The sequence below is a fragment of the Arachis ipaensis genome, chromosome B6 (assembly GCF_059453495.1).
Source record: "Arachis ipaensis isolate K30076 ecotype BB chromosome B6, ASM5945349v1, whole genome shotgun sequence".
Classification (NCBI taxonomy): domain Eukaryota; kingdom Viridiplantae; phylum Streptophyta; class Magnoliopsida; order Fabales; family Fabaceae; genus Arachis; species Arachis ipaensis.
Genome location: NC_142441.1, coordinates 5976028 through 5992347, shown reverse-complemented (window position 1 = coordinate 5992347; position 16320 = coordinate 5976028). Strand labels below are relative to the sequence as shown.

Sequence of the window (16320 nt, the reverse complement as noted above, 5' to 3'; positions counted from 1 at the left end):
TTTCTTTTTTTCGTTTTCCAGTCTCCAAACCAAATAGAAACTAATTGGTTCTTGACGTGGGGAGAATCAATATCCAACGTTTGCCACGTGCTATTCAAAGCGAAACGAGGGTTTAAAAAAATTTAAAAATGATGCTAGACTAAAATTTAATTTAATTATTTTTAATATTTAGATTTCAAATTTTGTACAGTATTTATAATATTAAATATTTTATTTATCATAGAATACTCTAGTATAGATAAAGAACGAAGAATGAACATTAATTGACAGTCAAAAGAATAAAAAAGAATGGACATTAAATTGAGAGGATGAATATTAGTCCTACAATAATTTAATACCATCACTGTGCTATAAGAGGGAGTTGTTCTATTCACCATGCACATATCATTTCTTCTATCTTTTTATTTCTAAAACGTACAGTTATTTTGTCTCAAATTCTCAATTAGTTTCGTTAGTTCTTGAGTATTTTGAAATGAAGATGAAGATGATGACAAGACGCACCATGGCTTTGTTGACTCTGATTTTGATTCTGTTATTGAACAATACATTCAAGGTCTTAAGTAGTGGGAGAAGTCATTTGAGACACAAATTCGCCAATAATGTACTTAATAAAAACTTTGGAGGGTTTCAGAATTCGGCGGGTATAAACAGTTTTCGGAAACAATCTCATCAATTTTTCACCGAAAAATCAGGTCCATCCGATAAAGGGAAGGGACATGGAATTTTGTCACCGTCAAATTTGTACTTTGGTTAAAAGAATATCAATAAATAATTATAATTTCATTTTCACCATACATCTCCTAAGTCTTACATACGACTTTCATCAAATACAGTATATAAAATTAAGTAAAAATTCATGTAAAGTTAATTTTATATAAAATTAATATTTAAGAGACATTAATTAAATAATAATATAATTAAATTTATTAAATTACTTTACAATTTTTACTTATTAATTCCATATGAAGTTAATTATATATAAATTTTTACCAAAGGAATTATAATTAGTTGGTGCATGCAGTTCTCCATTGAAAACAATAATAAAATAAAAATTTCACCCTCATCGACAAATTCTACAATAATAATTTTCTTTCGTATATGTTTACGGTCAGTGCAATCTTTTTTCTTTTTTTAATTAAAACGAGGATTTTTCATAATTACGATAATGCTTTCTAAAAATAATGGTTTCAAAAAATATTATAATTTTAAACGTCATTTTAAATATTATAAAAAGTTTTTTTAAAAAATCATCACAATTACTACATTTAAGACAATAATTATTGACTATATTTAAAAAAATAGTTAAAAACGTTATTTTCACATGGATAAAATAACAGTTTAGAATGGTATAAAATGAGAATTTGAAAATTCATATTAAATTATTAGCCATATTAAAGTAATAATTTTTATTGATTAAAATAACTTTTATAACCGTGTTTTGGTTGAATTAAAATGACAAATTCTTTGTTTAAAATGACAGTTTTAGAACTGCTGCTACATGTTACCGAAAAAAAAAAAAACAAAAGAAGCCATAATTTTCTTAAAACTCATCATGTTACCGCTTAAATGGTCCTCATTATAAAATGTTCACAATAATTATAAAATTTTAATTAAAATCTCATAATAACAAGAAATTAGAAGTCATAAACCATAAATAAAAGATCAATTATAACATATAATTTTTAATTCGTACATAACCATAAAAAAAAAAGGTTAAAAACCATTAAACAAAATAAATATAATGTACGGTTTTCAATTTATATAAATATTAACATCTCGTTTTAATATATAGTATATTGGTAGAAAATTCAACCTGTTTTTTTATTAGTCATGAATACATATGTTACGATGGGTAACCGGAGATCAGTGGGCCGGATGACGTTGGTTGACCCAAACGTGTGAGGGAGGTGGCCAGCTGGTGCACCTGAAACTCAGTGTTCCTCCGTTCGACTTGCGCGTCTGGGAGAATGGGGGGTGGTACCTGCAATGACACTCCAATGCCTAAGTTAGCAAGAGTGTGAGCAAGTTGAGAATGTATTGGGACTTAGTGATACCTGAGGGATGTCAGGGTATTTATGGAGGTGAACCAATAACCACCGCTGAAGTAGTGCCACCTTTTTAGGTGGATAACCGTTCCCATATCTTAGGGAGGTTAAGATATGACTCTATGAAGTGGTTAGAGAGTTTCTAGGGGCGGTTACTCATTCGAACGAGTGTTATCTGCCAGCTAACCCTCGTATCCGACTTCTTTGGAGTAGGTCGTGTTCAGTACCGACTTCTGGGGATGAAGGCCGGTACTGGGGGAGGGCCAACCCCTTTGGGTTGGGCTTCTTTGCTTGGATCCTGGGTCCTATTTATTGGGCCAGGGTATGAACAGTGCCCCTACTCGAGCCCAATTTATTTTTAAGAGTTGGGTTCGAGTATTCAACTCGGGGTCGTAGCCGATTTGTGAGAGGACCGATGTGATGGTTTGAGGACCGACGTGATTTTTCGTGACCTTTTGGTTCTGACAGTTACGTCTAATCAAGCGTCGTGTCCGTTAGGGGTGTGCGTAGGGATTTAATAGCCTTGGTAACGGTGCATCCTTATTAATGATTGCCCCGATTTTACCGTTATGCCCCTAACGTTCTTATAAATATTTTCCCTCTCTTTCGTTGTTTCGTTTCTGCGATCTTTCAAATTTTCCTTGCCTTCGTTCGTGCTGCGTTCTTGCGTCTTCAAAGGCTTTTTGCTTCCAACCCTTATTTCCGGATAAAGGTTAGTTCTTTAATATGCCTTTGTAGATAAATTTGATTTGTAGACTTTAGTTTCGCATCCTCCTCCCTTTAGAGACCGTGTTGGTGACATTTCTTTTCCCCTTGTAGGTTTGTTACCCCCCTTTTTTATAAAAAGAAATGGCTTCTGTAGATGCTCTCTCTCACTGGGTTGATGTCACGGTCTTAGGGGAGGAGCCCTCAGTCGATTCTGAGTTCATTACCAACCTTCGCACTCATCACAGAATTTGTACTTCTGAGGATGACGAACCAAAATACGAATTGGTAGTCCCGGGTCCTGAAGACCGGGTTTGTTTTGGAAGAGTCGATGAGGCGGCCCCTCATTTTTTCTTTATGTATGAGTGCATGATCACCCGTTTGGGTGTTTTTCTTCCTTTTTCGAATTTTGAGATATCTGTTTTGCGTCACTGTCGAGTCGCTCCCACCCAGCTTCACCCCAACTCTTGGGGTTTTTTGAAAATTTATCAATTTGTCAGCCAGGCTTTAGAGTTCCCGACTTCTTTAAAGATTTTCTTCCATCTTTTCCATATGACAAAACCCTTCAGTGGGCTAAACAATAAACAACAGTGGGTGTCGTTCCGAGCCATACAAGGTCGGAGACTTTTTACCCTTTTTGACGAGTCCTTTCATGACTTCAAGAACTACTTTTTCAAAGTGCAAGCTGTAGAGGGTCACCACCCCTTTTTCCTGGATGATCATTCTTCTCCCCGATTTCCTTTATATTGGCTGGAGGCCTCCCCTTGCGAGAAATATGGTCTGGATGATTTAACTGAGGTAGAAGCAGCCATTGTGGGGTTCCTCCGAGAAGCGTGGGGGAGGGCCCCATACTTGGATACTAAAAAATTTCTCCAGGGGTCGCCGTCCTTTGTCCAGTCACAATTAGGTAGCTTTTTGCGTTTCTTGCTCGTTTCCGACTTGCAATTTCTTTTACCGACTTTGTCTGATTTCGGCTACCAATTTGTTTTTTTGTAGAGATGGCAAAGAAAAACGCTCAAGAGTCTTACCAGAGGGTTCAGGAAGCCAAGGCAAAGTCTCGAGCCAGGTCTGGAGGTGTTAGGATGGTTGTCTCTCCTCCTCCTCCTCCTCGGAACGTTGGGACTCCTTCTCAGCCTATCGTAATTTCTTCCTCTGCTTCCTCTCTGCCACCCCCTTCCGTCCGACCTACTCCCGAACCAGAGCCAAAGAAGCGCAAGACATTAGAGTCTGGCGCTTCTGGGGAGGCGGACGCTCTTGCGTTCGTCCGAAAGAACATCTATCCTCATGCTCGTATGAGTATGGATGATGTTTCTGTTTGGCACTACCTCACTACTGTGGTTGAGGAGAGTCTCAAGACGGCGGGGGTTTGTGGCAAACTCTTGGATATATTTGAGAAGACTCCCATCAGCTCTTTAGGGACGACCTCGAGGGTCGAGGAGCTGGAGGGTAGGCTCCGTATATATCAGGAGCATGAGAAGGAGTTGGAGGGGAAAGTCGCCAAACTGGAGGGGGAGAGGAACAGCCTCCGAGAGAAGGGGCAGAAGTTGCAAGCCCAATGCAACATGGAGGTGGAGTTGAGGAAGGCAGCGCAAGCCAGCTACAATAGTTTATTTGCTGATCTTGTGTCTGTAAAGAACGACTTACTGAACGCTCGGAAGGCCTACACCGAGTTGGAGGACTCTATTGCGGATGGTGCTGATGAAGCCTGGAGGATTTTCAAGGAACAGGTCGGGGTTATTGCTCCTGACTTGGACCTTTCTCCTTTGGACCCTGATAAGGTTGTTATTGATGGTGCCATCGTGGATCCTCCTGTCCCCATAGTGGAATCTGAGTCTGATCTAAAGACTCGGGGGCAGAGGATCGTAGAGTCCCCTCCTCGCTCTAAGGACGCTCCGAGTTCTTCTACCGTTCCTCCGACTTCTTCTTCAACTCCTACCCCTGGCGTTCCCCCTGATCCTGCTGGTGGTGATCTAAAAAAGTGATTTTTGGCTATCGGGGCCCGGCTTGTGGGCCCCTCTTTTTTGAACTCTTTATATTTATTTGTTTGGTGTTTTGAACAATTTTGGCCTTTTAAGGCCGTAAACAAAACAGTGATGCCCCCTTTTAATAGGGGTTTAATTTAGCGTTAAATAAATGCTCTTTTTGGATAAGGGTTTTGAGTTACCTTATGCGCACATGCTTTTCGTGGTTTATTTGACTCTTTGATCTTTTGTGGAGAAAAACCTTTTCTTTGGGACTTGCTTGCTTTTCTGAATCCCCTTGATTCTCAAAGCAGCCTTTTTCTTAGTTTTTCCTTATCTCTTTTGGTATTCCTAGTATTCAATTTTGTTTTATTGAGTTTTTCGTGACTTAGGCTACTTTTGCGATTCATTTTAATTGTACTCGGTTTCGCATTCCGCCGATCCCGAGTTTATCATGATCGACTTCTATAGCCTCTTTACACCGACTTGTACCTCGTCGTTTTATCCTGACGACCATCTAGGTCGGTTCATGGGATTTTTACGTTTTGTCGAGCTTAAATCGGCGCGTTTCGTAGAAAGAAAATTTAAAAGGGAATTTTGAAAGAGATTTTTAAAGATGGAAGAAAATCTTTATTAATTGAGGAGGTACCTTATTGCTACTAAGGGCTTTTGCTAATTTATTTCCCTTAGCCCCTACTGTGATGCCTCATTAAAAACCCTTCTTCAGAAAAAACCCTTTGATTCTGGGAAAAAATCATGAAGCTGGGAAAAGAGTACATCAGGGAGTAGGGTTTGCTTTTAACTGTAGTACCTTTTCATATTACAAGCATGCCATGACCTTGGTAACTCGGTGCCGCCTAAGTCGGTCACCTTATAATAGCCTTTTCCTAAGACCTCCTTGATTTTGTATGGTCCTTTCCAATTGGCGGCGAGCTTTCCCTCCCCAGATTTGTTGACCCCAATGTCGTTTCTGATTAAGACTAAGTCATCTGGGGTGAAACTCCTTCGAATGACTTTTTTGTTGTACCTTGTAGTCATCCTTTGTTTCAATGCTGCTTCTCTTATCTGAGCTTCTTCTCGGACTTCAGGGAGCAAGTCGAGTTCTTCTTTATGTCCCTGTATATTCCTGATCTCATCGTGGAAAATCACTCTTGGGCTTTGCTCATTGACCTCTATTGGGATCATGGCTTCTACGCCATAGACTAGTCGGAAGGGTGTTTCTCCAGTGGCGGATTGGGGAGTTGTTCTGTAAGCCCATAGTACTTGTTGGAGCTCTTCAGCCCAAGCCCCTTTCGCGTCTTGTAACCTTTTCTTCAGTCCTGCCAGAATGACTTTGTTGGCTGCTTCGGCTTGCCCATTGGCTTGTGGGTGTTCCACCGAGGTGAACTGGTGTTTAATTTTCATACTGGCTACCAGGCTTCTAAAGGTGGAGTCGGTGAACTGGGTTCCGTTATCTGTGGTAATGGAATAAGGTATCCCATACCTTGTGATTATATTTTTGTAGAGGAACCTCCGACTCCTCTGTGCAGTGATGGTGGCCAGTGGTTCTGCTTCTATCCACTTTGTGAAGTAATCTATTCCCACTATTAGGTATTTAACTTGTCCTGGCGCTTGGGGAAAAGGACCTAACAAATCCATTCCCCATTTTGCAAAGGGCCATGGAGAAGTGATACTAATGAGCTCTTCTGGGGGAGCCACGTGGAAATTTGCATGCATTTGGCATGGCTGGCACTTTTTCACAAATTCTGTGGCATCTTTCTGTAAGGTTGGCCAGTAAAATCCAGCTCGGATTACTTTCCTGGCCAATGACCTGGCTCCGAGATGGTTCCCGCAGATTCCGCTATGTACCTCCTCCAACACCTCGGTGGTTTTTAAGGTCGGTACACACTTTAACAATGGTGTTGATATCCCCCTTCTGTAGAGAACATTTTTCACCAAAGTATAATGTTGTGCTTCCCTTCGGATTTTCTGGGCTTCTTTTTCCTCCTTAGGGAGGATGTCGAATTTTAGGTATTCGACTAAGGGGTTCATCCATCCGAGGTTTAATCCGACCACTTCAAAGACTTCTAGTGTGTCTTCTGTTTTTACCACTGAGGGTTCCTGGAGGGTCTCTTGAATCAAGCTTCTGTTATTTCCTCCGGGCTTGGTACTTGCTAGCTTGGATAGGGCGTCTGCTCTGCTGTTTAGATCCCGAGTTATGTGCTTCACCTCGGTTTCTGCAAAGCGCCCCAAGAGCTCCGAGGCTTTCTCCAAGTACCTTTTCATAGTTGGGTCTTTTGCCTGGTACTCCCCACTTATTTGAGAGGTCACCACCTGGGAGTCGCTGTATACCATCACTTTCGTAGCACCGACTTCTTCAGCCAGCTTCAATCCTGCGATCAAGGCTTCGTATTCTGCCTGATTATTTGAAGCTGGGAATTCGAACTTGAGGGAAACTTCTATCTGGGTTCCCCTTTCATCTACCAATATTATGCCTGCGCCGCTTCCTGTTTTATTGGAGGATCCATCCACGTAGAGTTCCCAGGTAGTCGGTTTGTTCTCTTGATCCCCTGCATATTCAACAACGAAGTCGGCGAGGCACTGGGCTTTAATCGCCGTCCGAGTTTCATACTTTAAGTCGAACTCGGAGAGCTCTATTGCCCATTGTACCATTCTTCCTGCAATATCCGTTTTTTGGAGGATCTGCTTCATGGGTTGGTTCGTGCGGACTCTTATTGTGTGAGCCTGAAAGTAAGGCCGTAGCCTTCGAGAGGCTATTACTAAGGAGTAGGCAAACTTTTCTAATTTGTGGTACCTTAGCTCAGGGCCCTGTAGAACTTTACTGATGAAGTAGATTGGGTGTTGCCTGTCCTCCTCTTCTCTTATCAAGGCTGCTGAGACAGCCCTGTCTGCCACGGAGAGGTATAAGATGAGGTCTTTTCCGGCTATAGGTCGGGTCAAGATAGGAGGCTGGCTCAAAAACTTTTTGAACTCCTGGAACGCCTCCTCGCATTCGGGGGTCCACTCAAACTGGTGCCCCTTTTTTAGTAGGGAGAATAGTGGAAGGGATCTTAATGCTGATCCTGCCAAAAATCTGGAGAGAGCTGCTAGTCGGCCATTCAGCTGTTGGACTTCTCTCAAACAAGTCGGGCTTTTCATCTCTAGGATAGCTCTACACTTGTCGGGATTGGCTTCGATCCCTCTTTGTGTTAGCATGAATCCTAGAAATTTTCCTGCCTCCACCGCGAAGGCGCACTTTGCAGGGTTTAGTCTCATCCCGTGCAACCTTATGGTATCAAAGACTTGTGAGAGGTCGGATAGGAGGTCCACTTCTTCCTTGGTTTTTACCAGCATATCGTCGACATAGGCTTCCATTAAGCTCCCTAAGTGGAGGGCAAACACCTTATTCATCAGCCTCTGGTATGTGGCCCCTGCATTTTTCAATCCAAATGGCATGACCACGTAGCAATAGTTGGCTCTGGGCGTGATGAATGATGTTTTTTCCTGGTCTAGTTCGTACATCGGGATTTGGTTATACCCTGAGTAGGCGTCCATGAATGACAGGTATTGATACCCCGAGCTAGAGTCCACTAGGGCGTCAATGCTTGGTAGTGGATAGGGGTCCTTGGGACATGCCTTATTTAAGTCGGTGTAGTCGACGCACATTCTCCATTTACCATTTTGTTTTTTTGACTAGCACTACATTGGCTAGCCATGTTGGGTATTTGACTTCTCTGATGAAGCCGGCTTCTAGGAGCGCCTGCACTTGTTCTTCTACTACTAGGGCTCGCTCTGGGCCGAGCTTGCGTCTTCTTTGCTGTACAGGTCGAGACCCTGAGTTGACCGAGAGCTTGTGAGACATGAGCTCGGGATCTATCCCAGGCATGTCGGAGGCCTTCCAGGCGAAGAGATCGGAGTTATCTCTTAGGAGCCTAGTCAACCCTTGTCTTAGGGTTTTCCCTAGGTTGGCTCCTATGTGAGTGTTTTTTCCTTCCTCTTCGCCGACCTGAATTTCCTCAGTTTTTCCCCCGGGCTGTGGTCGTAGCTCTTCTTTAACCCTTGCTCCCCCGAGTTCTATTGTGTGGACTTCTCTGCCTTTTCCTCTCAGGTTTAGGCTTTCATTGTAGCACTTCCTTGCCAGCTTCTGATCTCCCCTCACCGTCGCTATTCCCGACGAGGTCGGGAACTTCATGCATAGGTGGGGCGTCGATACCACCGCTCCAAGTCGGTTAAGGGTAGCCCTGCCGATTAAAGCATTATAAGCCGACCCCACATCGATGACTATGAAGTCTATGCTCAGAGTCTTTGATTTTTCCCCCTTTCCAAAGGTGGTGTGGAGGGGTAAAAATCCTAGTGGCTTTATCGGCGTGTCACCTAATCCGTATAAGGTGTCGGGGTAGGCTCTTAACTCTTTCTCATCTAAACCTAGCTTGTCGAAAGCGGGCTTAAAGAGGATGTCTGCTGAGCTTCCTTGGTCTACTAGGGTTCTGTGTAGATGGGCATTTGCCAGGATCATAGTAATTACCACTGGGTCATCGTGTCCAGGGATTACTCCTCGCCCGTCTTCCTTTGTGAATGAAATGGTCGGAAGATCGGGGGACCCCTCTTCGACCTGGTAGACTCTCTTGAGGTGTCTTTTTCGGGAGGATTTTGTGAGTCCCCCTCCCGCAAATCCTCCTGAGATCATATGGATATGTCTCTCCGGAGTTTGTGGTGGTGGATCTCTTCTATCCGCATCTTCTCGCTTTCTTTTTCCATGACCGTCCGACCTTTCTATGAGATATCTGTCAAGCCGACCTTCTCTGGCTAGCTTTTCTATCACATTTTTAAGGTCGTAACAGTCGTTTGTGGAGTGTCCATATATCTTATGGTACTCGCAGTAATCACTGCGGCTCCCCCCTTTTTTATTCTTGATGGGTCTGGGGGGAGGCAGCCTTTCAGTATTGCAAATTTCTCTGTATACATCTACTACAGGAACTTTCAATGGAGTATAAGAGTGATATTTTCTTGGCCTATCAAGGCCGAGCTCTTCCTTCTTCTTCGCTTCCCTCTCCCTTTCTTTCGTTGAGGGAGGGGGCCCGATTCGCAAACTCGGGTCTCTTAGCCTAGCGTTTTCTTCCATATTGATGTACTTTTCAGCTCTTTCCTGTACATCATTTAAAGAGGCGGGGTGTCTTTTTGATATGGACTGTGAGAAGGGACCTTCTCTAAGACCATTGACTAGCCCCATGATGACCGCTTCGGTGGGTAGGTCTTGAATCTCCAAACATGCTTTGTTGAATCTTTCCATATAGGCCCGTAAGGACTCCCCGACCTCCTGTTTTATTCCCAGGAGGCTTGGTGCATGTTTTACTTTGTCCTTCTGAATGGAGAACCTCATCAAGAATTTTCTTGAGAGGTCTTCAAAACTGGTAATTGACCTCGGAGGGAGACTGTCGAACCACTTCATCGCTGCTTTGGACAAGGATGTCGGGAAAGCTTTGCATCGCGTAGCGTCTGAAGCGTCGGTCAGATACATCCGACTTTTAAAGTTGCTCAGATGATGCTTTGGATCGGTGGTTCCATCGTAGAGGTCCATATCGGGGCTTCTAAAGTTTCTCGAAACTTTTGCCCTCATTATGTCCTCGCTAAACGGATCTTTCTCTCATATGGGAGAATCTTCTCTATCGCCTTGGGAATTCCGACCCTTGAGGGAGGATTCTAACTTTAAGAGTTTTCTTTCTAACTCTTTTCGTCGCTCCATCTCCTCTTTTAGGTTCTTTTCAGCTTCCCTTTGTCGTTCCCGCTCCTGCTCTAGCTGCTCGAGGCGGCTGTGAATTAGCCCCATAAGCTCACTAGCGAGAGGGGGTCCTTCTTTTTCTGACTCGCGCCCCTCCGAGGAGTTTGCCTTCGGATTTTTGATTCCGGAAGTACCTTCCTTATTTTGATCATTAGCTTCCTGGTGGAGGTTCTGATCTGCTTCATTGTTTCCGGTGTTCAAATTCTCTTGATCAGAATCTGTCTCCACATGACCTTCTTCAGGGGATCTTTCCGCCATCACTGGTCAATCTCTCGAGTCCCCGGCAACGGCGCCAATGTTACGATGGGTAACCGGAGATCAGTGGGCCGGATGACGTTGGTTGACCCAAACGTGTGAGGGAGGTGGCCAGCTGGTGCACCTGAAACTCGGTGTTCCTCCGTTCGACTTGCGCGTCTGGGAGAATGGGGGGTGGTACCTGCAATGACACTCCAATGCCTAAGTTAGCAAGAGTGTGAGCAAGTTGAGAATGTATTGGGACTTAGTGATACCTGAGGGATGTCAGGGTATTTATGGAGGTGAACCAATAACCACCGCTGAAGTAGTGCCACCTTTTTAGGTGGATAACCGTTCCCATATCTTAGGGAGGTTAAGATATGACTCTATGAAGTGGTTAGAGAGTTTCTAGGGGCGGTTACTCATTTGAACGAGTGTTATCTGCCAGCTAACCCTCGTATCCGACTTCTTTGGAGTAGGTCGTGTTCAGTACCGACTTCTGGAGATGAAGGCCGGTACTGGGGGAGGGCCAACCCCTTTGGGTTGGGCTTCTTTGCGTGGATCCTGGGTCCTATTTATTGGGCCAGGGTATGAACAACATATATATACAACTTTTGATATGAAACTATATCAAATATTTTCTATCTTAAAAAGTATAATTTACGATCTTAATAAATTAAAAAGCATAATTTTATGTCTATATATATCTAAATTATCTATTAATAATCTTCGTCATAAAAAATTACACCTCGCATTTTTAATTTAATTTCTAAAATAAAAATCTAATGTGTAAGCACAATAACATAGAATGTATGTCACCAAAAAAAAACATAGAATGTAAAATTTGACAATTTGTTACAGGAATAGTAGCCATAACAATATCAATTTATTGTATATATTGTTTTATTGTTATATTTTTTTGTACAATAAACTATATATGAATAGCTTTCTTAAAGTTTATGTTATAAAGAATATTTGTTATTTATTAAACTTTATTATAATTCAAATGGCATAGTCTCTCCATACTCAATTAAGAGGTTGCGGGTTCGAGTCTCCTATCTTTGGTATAAAAAAAATAGTAAATACAAAATATTAAAATATATATAATTAATGATAAATTTTTACATGCAAAAGCTTATAATAAATAGATAGGCAAATAATTTCATATTAGTTATGTCATGAAAATACCTAATGACTAATACACATATTGTTGTCTCTTGCAGTCATATGCATAATCATCATATTTATAATTTATCTTAATTAATTAATAATGAGCAAAAGCATTGAAGGGTAAAAGCTTGTGCAGGACATGGTTGGCCACGTGCTATTCAAAGCGAAACAACGAGGATTGATCACAACTCACAAGCCACACGCACCAGGCACTCGCTAATTATAATTAGCATTGCCACATCAGCAGCCACGTAGAATGATTAGGTTTAATTAGTCGTTTATTTTTTTTCCATGTAATATAATGCTATTGCTTCATCAAGAACCAATGAGATTTTCCAATTCCATTGATTTCTCAGTTAGTAACTAATTCAGAAATCAAATTATGCTTCCAATTGTAACGAATTCTCTCTGTTTTTTATTTACCGTTCTAAGCGTAACTAACTCATGTGCATGTAACTAACTCACGTGCTGTAACTAACTTTTTTTTTTGAAAGAAAAAGCTCAACACAACAAGCGGAGCAAATACTAACAAACGAGTCAAAAAAATCATAAACTAAGCTATCCAACTCCAAGTGATATTACTGTTTATCCCATTGTTATCTCCGACATTGCCATCAACAACAAAAAGGATCTCCACCTAACCACTCCTTATAGTTCTTAACAGACATATGGATGACCTCAGCAACTCCTTTTCCTTTGTTCTGAAAAATTCTTCTATTCCTTTCTAGCCAGATGTTCCAGATAATCGCACAAAATCCCATCAACCACCTCTTACGCTCCTCCTTGCTAGCTGATATCTCAGTCCAAGTTATAAAATGTTCCTTCAGCGTCCCTGGGCAAGACCATTGCCTTCCAACAAATGCTAACCAAGCACACCAAACCTGCCAAGAAAAATCACAGCCAAGGAACAAGTGGTGAACATACTCAATACTCTTGTTACAAAACACACATATAATATCTTCCTGATGGATGACTCCCAACCGACTCAGCCTCTCCTTCGTATTGATCCTACCAGTCAATACAAACCAGACAAACAGTTCCACTCTTGGTGGAACTAAACCTTTCCAAATTGTCCTTGTAAAATTGTAGCTTGTTATATCCTCTGGAAGGTTGTCCTCCTGGATTACCTGCATAAAAGATTTAGTAGAAAATATCCCTTGTTTATCAAATTTCCATACAATTCGATCCTCACTACCATGAGCCAGTTTGACCAGTCTTAATACATTATGCAACTGGTTTACTAGGTCCAACTCCCATTGGAATAGCTCTCGCCTCCATTGGAAGTTCCATATCCACTCAGCCCCATCCCAAAACCCACAATCCCCTATAAAAGATCCTTTTTGGTTTGACACTGAGAAGAGCCTCGGAAACTGTACTTTCAGAGCACCACCACGCAACCAGACATCCTCCCAAAATCGAGTCCCTCTTCCATCACCAACCTCCATAGCCAACCCAGTAATTATCTTCTGTCTTATCTGCTGACTCGTGAACTGTATCTGGCAGATATCCTTCCAAGGACCCCCCTTAATAGGTAAAATCTGAGAAGATAGCAAGACATCTGGGTTCAGGTTGTTACAAGCACAGACCACCTTCTTCCATAGCGGGCAATCCTCCTTCGAAAAGCGCCACCACCACTTAAAGAATAGGGCTGTGTTCCGCAGCATGGCATCCCCAACACCCAACCCACCGAATTTTTTGGGAGCCTGCACCACCTCCCACTTAACCAATGCCATACCATTCCTACCATCCTCCTTACTCCATAAAAATCTTCTCTGTAAGGAAATAAGCTTCTCCGCAACAGCCTTTGGCATCTTATACAGGCTCAAATAATATATAGGGAGACTATTCAGTACCGATTTGATGAGTACCAATTTGCCGGCTTTATTAAGAACCTTCGCTTTCCATAGGCTGAGTTTTTCCTCCACTTTGTCAACAATCGGCTTCCAAGTCTTCACCAACCTTGGATTAGCTCCTAGCGGGATCCCCAAATATTTTACTGGGAGGGCAGCTTCTTGGCACCCCAGCACACAGCACATACGTTGCACCCACTGAGCCTCACAATTAACAGGAATCAAGCTTGATTTATCAAAGTTGATGCTTAACCCCGACATCAACTCAAAACAGCGAAGGAGTCTCCTGTAGTTCTTGACGGTCTCTTCCTCTGGTGGGCAGAACAGAATGGTGTCATCTGCAAACTGAAGGTACGACAGCTCAATATGATCTCTACCAACCAGTAGCGGAGAAATTCGTCCGTTTCTAACCGCCTCCTCAAGCATTCTATGTAGGACATCAACAACGAGGACAAACAAGAAAGGAGACAGTGGATCACCTTGTCGTAGGCCCCTCTCCATCTTGAACGGCTGAGATGGCGAACCGTTTATCAATACGGACATAGAGGCAGTACTTACACACTCCATAACCCACCCCCTCCATCTTCTTCCAAATCCCATTTTCTGTAAAACAAGATCCACGAAGCTCCACTTGACTCTATCATATGCCTTCTGGAAGTCTAACTTTATTATCGCCGCTTCCTTCTTTCTCTGTTTTAGCCATTGAACAGTTTCGCATGCAATGAGTGCCCCATCATGTATTTTCCGCCCCTTAACAAATGCACTCTGCGTCTCACCTACAAGTCGTGGCATTATAGCTCGCATTCTTCTGACCAACAACTTTGATATGACTTTGTAAACACAACCGATCATACTTATAGGCCTTAGATCTTTGATTTCCTTTGCTCCAGTAAATTTAGGGGCCAGCGCAACCCAAGTGAGATTAGCATCCGCTGGTAATTTTGAAGACTGGAAGAAACCCAATACTGCTCCCGTAAATTCAGGACCAATTTCTTCCCAACACTTCTTTATGAAGTTCATGTTGTAGCCGTCACTACCAGGCGCCTTAGATGAGTCACAATCCCACACTGCTTCTCTAATCTCCTCTAACGTTGGTTGTATCTCCAGGGCTATAGCATCATCCTCAGTGATTCTCTCCACCAGACCATCTCTGAACCCCACGGATGGCGACTTCTCCTGATGATACAAGTCCTTATAAAATCCCCTAATCGCAATCTTGATTCTAGCTTCATTCCTTATCAGCCTTCCATTAATTATCAGTGCATCAACCCTGTTGTTCCTCCTTCTCGCCGAAGCTATATTGTGGAAGTACCTCGTGTTTTTATCCATGTCCCTCGCATGTCTTGAGCGCGACATCTGCTTCCAATGTAATTCTTTCCTTACATACCATTTCTCACACCATGTCACAAGCGCTTTCCTTCTTGCCTCTATCGTTTCATCATAAGCCCCGTCACCCACCATGTCATCAATCTTCTTAATCTCTTCCTCCAACTTCAAAATTCTGTTGTCCATGTCTCCAAAGTTGTCTTTATGCCACCTTCCCAACGGACCTGACAAAGCCTTCAGCTTGTCTATGAAATGCACATCACCTAACCCTCTCCATTCTTCCTTTACCATCCTCAGGAATCCTTCATGCGTAAACCACGAGTCCAAGCTTCTGAACAGTCTAGGGCCTCCTCTCCGTCTCTTACCTTCCACTACAATAGGACAATGGTCAGACAAACCCCTTGGACCACCTCGTAATCGAATCTCTGGGAACTCCTCCAACCATTCCACACTCACCATGGCCCTGTCAATGCGGCTACAGGACCGTCCTCTGAACCACGTAAACCTGCGGTCTGATATCGGCATATCCACCAAACCTATATCTTGTATCCAGTTCTTGAAATCCTCCGCTGACAAGGACAATCTATCAGTGCCTCTCCTTTCGTCACCATTAACAATCTCATTAAAGTCCCCTATGAAACAACAGGGAACCTGACACAGGCCAGCTATGTAACTCAGCTCCTCCCATACAACGAGCTTCTCATCTCGAAGGTGAGCACCATAGACCAATATAACAGCACAATTAAAGTTATTCTGCAGCAGGATTCCTTCAACACACAACCATCTCTCATTTTTATAACAATTTCTCATATTAAAAAACCCCTCATCCCACATTAGCAACAACCCGCCAGACGCCCCAGTAGACTCAACGTATTCCCAACTAACACAATCATTCCCCCACATTTCTAAAACATCAAATCTAGTCAGTGACTGTCTTTTAGTCTCCACCAAGCCTAGCATATTTAATCTATTTTTTCTCTTAAGATCCTTTATCATCCTCATCTTACCATCACCCCTCAACCCCCTAACATTCCAAGAGCTAATAATCATTTTAAATAAATATTACACACCTTTTTTTGTGTTTTGGGTCTGCTTCGTCTAGCTTTCGCCTTCTGTTTTGCCAGCCTTTTTTTTCGAGCAATTTCTTCATTCTGTTGTTGAAGGGCTGCCATAATATCCTATGTTTTTTTTTTCCACGGTATTTCTCAACCTGACAGGTTAAGAACTAATTCGTGGCGGATCTGAGTTCCTACACAAGGCAGGATTCGAAT

The 16320-nt window shown here is 42.5% G+C and overlaps 1 protein-coding gene across 1 annotated transcript; it reads left to right on the top strand.

Annotated features, from left to right (window-relative positions):
• The first annotated feature begins 3748 nt into the window (after window positions 1–3748).
• On the top strand, window positions 3749–4732 carry LOC148554471 (uncharacterized). Its single transcript, XM_088489427.1, has one exon. The coding sequence runs from the start codon at window positions 3749–3751 to the stop codon at window positions 4730–4732; it is 984 nt and encodes a 327-aa protein (XP_088345553.1).
• The last annotated feature ends 11588 nt before the right edge of the window (window positions 4733–16320 follow it).

What these genes read in the sequence shown, in the direction of transcription:
- LOC148554471 (XM_088489427.1), top strand. Translation starts at nt 3,749, where the DNA reads ATGGCAAAGAAAAACGCTCAAGAGTCTTACCAGAGGGTTCAGGAAGCC.